This window comes from Malurus melanocephalus, unplaced genomic scaffold, assembly GCF_030028575.1.
Source record: "Malurus melanocephalus ecotype Western Australia unplaced genomic scaffold, MMel_1.1 scaffold_430, whole genome shotgun sequence".
NCBI lineage: Eukaryota > Metazoa > Chordata > Aves > Passeriformes > Maluridae > Malurus > Malurus melanocephalus.
The window spans coordinates 45,974-55,602 of NW_026623662.1; the positions used below are offsets into that span (position 1 = coordinate 45,974).

General features: G+C 42.0%; 1 protein-coding gene across 1 annotated transcript in view; it reads right to left on the reverse strand.

Annotated features, from left to right (window-relative positions):
* The window catches only part of LOC130581726 (exocyst complex component 4-like), a gene marked incomplete at its 3' end in the record, with an annotated part of 51,746 nt that overhangs the window by 25,162 nt on the left and 16,955 nt on the right, over nt 1-9,629 (reverse strand). The window contains exon 3 of the mRNA XM_057379997.1: nt 6,374-6,568. Within this exon, the coding sequence (XP_057235980.1) occupies nt 6,374-6,568 (195 nt within the window). The remainder of the gene's footprint in view (nt 1-6,373; nt 6,569-9,629) is intronic.

Genomic DNA, 9,629 nt, shown 5'->3' on the forward strand with positions numbered 1-9,629 from the left:
TTTTTTGTTTTGTTTTTTTTTTTGCCCAGAAAATGCAAATTCCAGCAGGAAAAATATGAGATGAAGTCATTGATAACTATGCCCAAGGGGAAAAAAATAAGATGTTTCTAAGGAAAAAAAATTCCACGTTCTATTGTGTTTAAAACTAGCCTAGGAAGCTTATTAAAAATAATAAAAGAAGAATTTAAAGAAAAAATATACAGGAAACAGGTGGAAATGTTTTAAGAATAAAAACTACAACATTTATTGCATGGAGAACTCACCAATATTCTACCAAACCCAACCTGGACAAACCAAAGCCCTCAGATATTCCTGGTGTGGCTCCAGATCTTTTACCAGACACACAAAACTCATGATTTTCATGTTTTTGTGAAGGTGCTCCAGGTATATATAGAATTAATAAAATTCATAAAAAACAAGGTGCCTTTTTCTCACTGTCCCTCACCCTAAGGAATCACCAGGTTTGCAAATCATTAACAATTAACAGAAAGCAACTCCTTTAAAAATAAACTTACACCTCACATTAAATGAGACACAACCCTGGAGGTGCCACTTCCCAAAATAGTATTTCAAGCAGAAACTAAAAAAAAAGAGAAATTCAGAAAAGAGAATTTCAAAATTTAAATTCCTATTAAAAATATAGAATAAAAATACATATAAAATATATATATAAAAAATTTAAATTCCTATAAAAGCATTTCTCCAGAGCCCCCAAACCAAACCAGACTCTTATTTCCACTTGCTTAATTCCAAAATATAAAACTCTTCCGTGGCAGCAGCACCTGAACGCTGAGGAATTGTGCAGAAACAAAATGAAAGGCTGTTTTTTATTGATTTTCCCTGTTCCAGCTGAAAGGCAGGYAGTAAATAAAATGCAGCCTCAGAACTGTGCTGTTATTTTTATTTATTTCATTATTCCAGAGTATTTAAGGTGTAAGAACTCTGCTCACTACACTGAATTTTTAATTGAAAGCTTCTCCTTGTGCCAGCCTGAGGAAAGGCACAGGGGGCAGCTCCAGCCAGGAGATCAAAATGAAACCTCTCAGCCATGGCCAAGGTTTGCCAGGGAGGTGACACCATTACAAAGGCTTTTCCAGAGGATTAATGTGAGGAATGCTGGAGAATTAGAGAGGGTTTGGGTTGAGGGGACATTAAAACCCATCCAGTGCCACCCCTGCCATGGGGACACCTCCCCACTGTCCCAGGGTGCTCCAAGCCTGGTCTTGGGCACTGCCAGGGAGCCAGGGGCACCCACAGCTTCTCTGGGATGARAAGTTCATTAGGGGATGAGGAAGAAAAGGGTAAATATTTTACACACAGAGCTCTTGAGAAAAAATTCCAATATTTTAAACTCCTTGTCCTCACTCTTCTCCAGAATATCCTTACCCAGGTTCAATTTCCACTCTATCTCCTTTCCCTGTGTCACCTTCATTTGTTTTCCAGAGAAGCTGTGGCTGCCCCTGAATCCCTGGAAGGGTCCAAGGCCAGGCTGGATGTTGGGATTGGAGCACCCTGGGATAATGGAAAATGTCCCTGTCATGGCAGGAGTAAGAACTGGATAATCTTTAATTTCCCAACTCAAACCATTCTGTGATTCCATCCACAAAGTCACCCAGYTGTGTTGGAAAATCCTGCAGTTTTTATCGTAAAATGCCAAATGTGCAGTAAGAAAGTGGTGGGCTCCAAAAAAAAAAATCTTGCTGCTCTTACTCACATCAAAAAGCAAAGCAGGAAATATATATTATTATTATGCTGACATTAGAAAACTGAAATTTAAGTTCTTAATATTGGAAGAGAAAGAAAAGGAGGCGCTGGAGCATCCCCTGCTTCTGAAGGAACAAATATTGTCACTGCAGCTTTGTATTTCCTGGGAAAAGGACACAGGAGAAGGATGTGTCCATGAGGAAAACACAAATTCCTCACTCTGTAATAAAAGGATGGGGGAAGTCGAGTGAAGAATAATCAAAGGGCTCCATCCTTCCCTYTTTCCACCTTTATTTTTCCTTCTTGTCTTCCAAACAAAAAAAAAAAAAAAATCACCTGGAAATAGCAATGCTCCTCTCTCTTCTCCTAAGGACAGATTTGTGCAGTTCCTGTGTTTGAGCAAATTCAGACAAACCCAAAGCAGCCTGAAAAGTTTTTATTTAATTAATACCACATGACCTTGAATTATTCGATTCAATAGTATTTTTTCCCTCCACTGTTTTTAGTATTTTATCTCAATAATAGAAACAATTGGAAAATGTTCAGTTCTCCCTATGGGTTCAGTGGAATCAGAAGAATTAAAGCAACAGCAGAGACCTCCACCATCTTGAGCTAATTAATTTATTAATTAACATGCAGAGAATAATCAATCCACGGCCCAGTGCTGGGGAAACTGGACATGGAAATGCCTCCTGCAAGGATGAATGTCTTGTCCTGGCCATTGCTGCTGATCTCTGCTCTGGATGCTTCCAGAACAGCTCTGGTGGAAGAATTGGGATTCCTCATTCCAGGGAAGTGACCCCAACTCGTCCCTGGCCTGTGCTCTGCTCCTCTTTTTGGGGATTGTTCTTAAGAAGCTCCTCCTGGGTCAGAAATTCCCTCAGTATCAGATCAGAGATTCATGGAATGGTGTAAATTGGAAAAGATGTCCAAGGTCATCGAGTCCAACCATYCCCAGCACTGCCAAAGCCACCACTGTCCCTGTCCCCAAGTGTCACATCCACAGGGCTTTGAAATCCCTCCAGGGATGGGGACTCCACCACCACAACCTTTCCAGGAAGGAATTTTCTCCAATGTCTGACCTAAACCTCTCCTGGTGCAATTTGAGGCCGTTCCCTCTCCTCCTGTCCCTGTTCCCTGGGATGAGATCCCAAATCTCCCCCGGCTGCCCCCTTCTCTCATGGAGTTGTGCAGAGACACAAGGTCACCCCAGAACCCTTTTTTTTTTTGTTTTACATTAAACAAAACCCACACACAAATGGCTGCACGTGCACTKGAGTGCCACATAAAGTGAATATTGCTGTCAGTAACTCAGCATGCGAAAAAAACAGCTCCATTTCAGGCAAATGCACAAACTCACTCTATAAAAAAGGCGCATAAAGAAATGGAAAATAACCAAAATGCATTCCAGCTCCAACAGGCGTTTTATCTGTTCCAGACATTGCTAAATTCTCCAAAGCTTCACAATTCAAAGGATGCTGGAAGTGGGTTTTTAGACAACCTGTAATGTGCAATTATAGGACAGCAAACCCYATCCTGCTGCCTCTGTTCCTGGAATTATCAAGATGCTGGAAGAAACACACAACAGCAACACCTGATATTTGTGTGCTGCTCTGGCTGGCTACAGAATCAGAAAGAAAAAAAGCTGTCACTTGAAAAAAATTTTTAACTTCATACAAATGTAAGCTGTCACAAASTACCTCTGCATTGTGTTTATCCGAGTGGGAAAAGCTGCCACTCTTTTATTAACAATCCTTGCCTGCATTACTCAGTCACTGCACATTAGAACCAGCAGCTGGAGAGTTTGGAGCGATAATGAAACCTGTAACAAGCCATCCTCAGCCGTCTTTTCCAAACAATAAGGGAATTAAAATTTCAATTTAAATGCAGAGGTTCSAAACACGCTTCAGTGGCAAAATTACTTCAATTAATGCCAGCGGAATACAAAGAGCGGGCTGCAGGAAGGGGRTGCAGCAGGCTGGGGTGATGCCTCGGGTGAAATTGCTAAAAAGGGCTAAAAAGGTYTGATTCTGACCATATGGATCACACMTTAATCAGGGCTGTGATTGCAGGGTGAGGSTACAAACTCCTGGGCAGATTGCTCGGGGCTTTTTTTGAGGAATGAGCATTTGGTTACCTCGAGGAGTGAAAGCAAAGGATGGGCAGAGCTYGAGGCACGCTGCTCCCTGACAGATTAGGGATGATTTGATATCATATTCCTATCAGAGCAAAAGAGAAGGGAATTATCCCACAGCCATGAGTGATTCCAACATCACAGCCTCACAAGAGGCAAAAGCCAATGAGCCTCTACAGGGATTTTTGGCCAGGGAAAAGCTCCAAATGCAGGTGAATTACTGTTTTTTTACACAGGCACATTTGTCTTCAAATGAGAATTGCCAGTGTCAAGGAGTGGCTGAAATTAAGTGTTCAATTTCCACTTGAGGTTTCGCTGCGTTCTCTGATATATTCAAAACAGCCCAGGAACTAACAGCTGCTTTTTGTATCATTGTTATTTGATTTATTAGGGAAGATTTTCTATTGGGGAAACAAAAAAACAACCAAACACAGAGCAGCAACAGAAATGCTGCAGAAATCTATAAATCAGAGAGATCTAATGCTGTCTCTCCCTCACAGCCACAGGCAGCTTTACCCAAACACACATATTTATATATACATCAGTGCTTAAATTTAAAATAAATGCACAAAAATATTGCAAAAATCAGTAAGATATCAAATACRCAGGCTGAAAACCATTTCTAAAGCATAATGTACAATAAATCCTAAGCAATGTTRTTTTTTCTTCTTACACTTCCTATCACAGACTTCAAATAGGCAACAGATGACTTGTGTGGAATTTTGAAAGTATTTTTTAAAATTCAAAATTTCAATAATTGCTTTAATTCTGTTCATYCCCATGTCTAATCACACTTTTCGTGATTAAATTCTTCCTAATGCCCAACCCAAACCTTCAGGCTTTGTCCTCTCATCCAATCAGGCAAAAATTCCTAAATTGCACAAGAATCTCCCCTCTGAATAATGACCAAAGCGGTGAGAGCAGTCTGGGGATGAAACAGGAGGGACACAGGACAGATCTTCTCTAATAAAAATGGGTATGGAATAAAGAGAAGAYTTTAASAAAGAAGATTTTCTGSAATTTTKAATTATTTTTTTTTWAAWTYMAAAARRWMWYCMMMAAAAAAAYSCAAACCAAAATGATTTCAGTGGTTTTGTGATTCCTTTACCAGGGGTCCTGATTCTGAGAAATCCATCAGTGAAAAAAAAACCACCATTTCACCTGATACTGATGGTAACTCTGAATATTGTGCTTTAATACACTGAACACCCTTAATTTACATCTCCTTTTTCATATCTGACAATCAAAACTATCAGGCAAACACCACACTTTGATTATGAAAATTTCACATGACAATCAAAATTATCAAGCAAACACCACACTTTGATTTTCCCATTTCTGGAGCTGCTCCAAGGCCAGGTTGGATGGGGCTTGGAGCACCCTGGGACAGCAGAAGCTGTCCCTGCCCACAGCAGGGGATGGGAAGTGGATGGGATTTAAGGTCCCTGCCCATCCAGAACATTCAAATGATGCCTTAGGATTTTTTGTTTCTATATTTTCCTGCATCTGTATTCTTGTATTTCTCCAAAACTACCGTTCTCCCATCTTTAGACAAAACAATTCCTCTCTGAGCCTGAATCCAAGGACACTTCGCTGCCTCAGAGCCCCAAAATATGGAAACAACAGAGAACTGGGGAAAGTAAGTTTGGGGTGTTGACATCACCTGAAAAGATCATTGGAGAATTAAGGCCCAATATGTTAAAAAGGCAGAATTTATAAAAGGTGAAGATCTCATGACTCGGGGTCCATTTTGGGTGTAGCCTCAGGAGGAGGCTTTGTCTACCCTAATGTACCAGGGGGCTGTTAGACCTGGATTAAAGTTGTCTATTCTCATTCTCTTAACTTTGTCTTGCCTCTATTTCAGCTGAGCCTGATTGATAAAGCATCACCACAATGCTGTGACTACACCAGAGCTGGCACAGGAGAAAATGAGGAACAGAAAACAAAAGGAAGGTGATGGCAGAGTGACACTGGGGTTGATGTCTTAGGATTTTTAGTTTCTATATTTTCATGCGTCTGTATTCTGGTACTTCTCTAGTATAGCACTAAAAACTACCGTTCTCTCATCTTCAGACAAAACAATTCCTCTCTGAGCCTGAATCCAAGGACACCTCAGAGCCCCAAAATATGGAAACAACAGAGAATTGGGGAGGGGAGCACGTTTGGGGTGGTTGAAATCATCATCTGTAAAGATCATTGGAGAATTAAGGCCCAATATGTTAAAAAGGCAGAATTTATAAAAGGTGAAGATCTCGTGATTCAGGGTCTATTTTGGTGTAGCCTCAGGAGGAAGCTTTGTCTGCCCTAATGTACCAGGGGGCTGTTAGGCCTGGATTAAACTTGTCAATTCTCATTCTCTTAACTTTCTCTGGCCTCTATTTCAGCTTAGCCTGATTGATAAAACATCACCACGATGCCGTGACTGCACCAGGGCTCGCACAGGAGAAAAGGAGGAACAGAAAACAAAAGGAAGGTGATGGCAGAGTGACACCAGACACGGGGGGTGACACGAGGGGACACGAGGGGACACCGTACCAGCATGTCGGTGGCGTTGAGGTAGCGCTTGCTGGCCATGCACTGCTCCAGTTTCTGGGGCACCTGTTTGATGTTCTCGATCTCGTCCAGCAGGTTGAGCACGTGCTTGTGCTCGATGCCCTCGATCCACAGCTTGCGCAGCTCGTCCCGTTTGCAGTGCAGCAGCATCTTGCAGGAGAGCAGGTTCTCCTTCACCTGCAGCAGCGAGGAAAGGGTTCATGAGATCTGTTCCCAATGGCTGAGAGCAGCCCTGCCCCAACTTCACTTTATTGGGAACTCTGAAATATCACAGGGCTAAAACCAAATTTAATTTGCTTCATCGTGCTTTGCTGAAGGGAACTCTATGGACCATAAAAAAGGAACTCTTTTCATTGTGAAACATTATTTAATGCAAGTTTTACACCACCTGTGAAAATTTAACAAGTAGCACAAATTGAGCCAACATCAGATCCTTTTAACCACAACCATTTCCCAAAAACCAACTCAGTGCTTTGGCAAATTGCAAAAATCCCATTTTAGGTGGAAGCAAATAAGCCCCCACTAATTTTCCTGCTGTAAATATTTCCATCTGTCCATTAAATCTTTTGACAGTCTCCTCCTTTCTCCAAGCTGGGTGTCCTTGCTCTGAAACAACACCAGCTAAGACTAAAACCATTCTCCCAATAATTTGAACAACACAAATTTTTTAGAAGATTTAATCAGAATATTTATGAGTTCAAATCAGCATTTTCATTATTTATCAAGGCCATAACAAACCCTTTGGTGTTGCCATTCAGTTTGRTTTTGAGCTTCATCCAAGTGGCAAAACCTCTAATTTTTCCCCCTTCAAGAGTTTTTTTTCTCCATTCTCTGTGCTCACAGCATTCCCTCCTTTCAGGTTCTCCCAGTATTCCCTGGTAAGGTCAGTGTAACCTAGCTTCTCCTGCATAATGCAAATCAACAATCCTTATTAAAATGTGGAAGCAATTAGCAGCACAGCTTCGTACGTTGCTTTCACACCACTCTTGTTTTGTGATAAGTTATGAATACTCGGGGCCCAACCTTTTCTCAGGCTGAACTCTCACTGAATTACACATGAAGAGAGACACTCAGAAGAAGCCCTTCAATTTATTTTTAAATAATGAGCCTTTAAAGCACTCCACAAATCCCACTTGAGCTGCACTTTCTCCTACCTTGTTCACCTGAAGGCAGTTTAAAAAAAAAATATACATGTGAAAAACACATCAATGAACCAAAACTGGACACTGGGAAATAACAACAGCTCTGTAAAAGAGCCTCAGTCCAGAGTTTGAGATTCAAATAGTGCACTCCAAAATGTTCTTCTGAAAAAAGAAACATGGAAAAATCCTCAGCCAACAAAAAAAACTCATCTAAGATGTCATAAAAAGCAGAGGGAAATTAAAACACACACCAAGTTCGTTTCAGATGGAATCCCTGTTCAATACATTAATTGGAAAAGTTTCACTGACCTGGCACAGCATCATCAGTGGACTGCAGCTACARAGAGCCAAATTAGGTCAGCAAAACAACCATGGGGCCAGAAGGAATCTCACCAGACATCCCTACTCCTGTCCTTGCAAGAAAGATCATCAACTSTACCCACACCTGGGAGCAGGGGAAGGAATGAACAGCARATCTTWAAAAAAWAAAAAAAYCCTCCCCTTGGTAACCCAAATCGGTTCTACTCGTAATTCAGTTTTACAGTGGCAACTCCTCTGTAGCTAAACTCAGAACTAAACCCTTCCCACCAGGAATTCACACAAGAATTGACTACAAAGGCAGATGCACAGAGGGATCTGGAGTATCTRTCCCTGGTAGAGTTCCTGTTCAAGTGAACTCCCACTTTSCACAGAGRGGAACACAAAAAGCAAGTGGAACAYAGATGGATGACAAACCAGAGCTGGGCTTTCTGTAAGATTAGGTCAAAATCACTTCAATAAATATTGACCAAAACTAATAAGAAAACTTAAATACCAAAAGGTCCCTCACCTTTGCAGTGGTTCCTCTAGCTGGGACCCAAAGGTCACAGCACTCTCTGTTTGGTTTGACCTCTGCAAAGCTTTGCACACCGTGTGAACACAGACCACTGCCTGGAGTTGATTTCAAATTCAGTGGAATTGATCTCTGCTTTCACAGTGCTGAGCTKGGTCCATAAATCCTACAATGAACTCTTACCCTTGGAAAGCATCAGAACGCTCTCATTTTCTTTGAAAATGTTAAATGAATTTAGAAGTCAGAAGGGTCAGTATGTAAACATGTAAAGGTAAAAACCCAACTGCTCCTAAAGGGAGGGAAAGGTTTTAAGTTGAGACTTTCACAGAACCAGGAAAAGAAATAAAGAAAAAAAGATAAATTTGGTGCCTGGTTTGCAAAGTTTAGGCACAGCAAATTACACAGGAATACAAGATAGGAGCCCTAAGAATTAATCTGTTGCTGCAGGGACAGAGCAGCTCAAACAAGTCCCCAGCCACGAGCGCCAGTTATTTACTGGCACTGTACCCAAGTGTGAACACTCAAAATGCAGAAAGATTCGGGGGCAAAGAGTTCAAGACATTCACACAACACAGCTGAGCTTGGAGACAGCACTGAAATTCATATTCTGGGAGCAAAAAGCAAGTTGATGAATCACCCAGACTATCCAGGAGGTGGCTGGAGGCCAAGACAGCAAAACATGAAAAGATGAGATGGAAAGGTGTGAGCTCAGCAGCCCTGGAGACTTCAAAAACCTGAGAGCAACATGCCCAGACAATAAATGAACAGGGGCTCTGCAAAGCTTTGTGCTTCACATCCACCTCTCACTCTGATTTTGAACTGCTTCTGTTCTCACAGAGATCCTGCAGAAAACACTGTTAGTGAGACACAGCTTGGGATGGAGACACAGGGACTGGATGGTCCTGGAATGACACAGTCACTGGGGGTGAGGTCTGGCTTAGGATTAGAATCATGCAAAGATGTGGGGTTGAAGGGGGCTTAAAGCTCATCTCCTTCCCAGCCCTGCTATAGGGACAGCTCCCACTGTCCCAGGGTGTTCCAAACCCCAATGTCCAGCCTGGACTTGGACAGGGATCCAGGAATTCTCCAGGAATTCCATCCCAGCCTCTCCCCATCCTCCCAGGCAGGAATTCCCAATTCCCCAGATCCCACCCCAATCTCCCCTTTTCCACTCTGATCCATTCCCTGTGTCCTGTCCCTGCAGCCCTTGGCCCCAGTCCCTCTCCAGCTCTCCTGGAGCCCCTGGAATGTTCTGGAAGCTCTC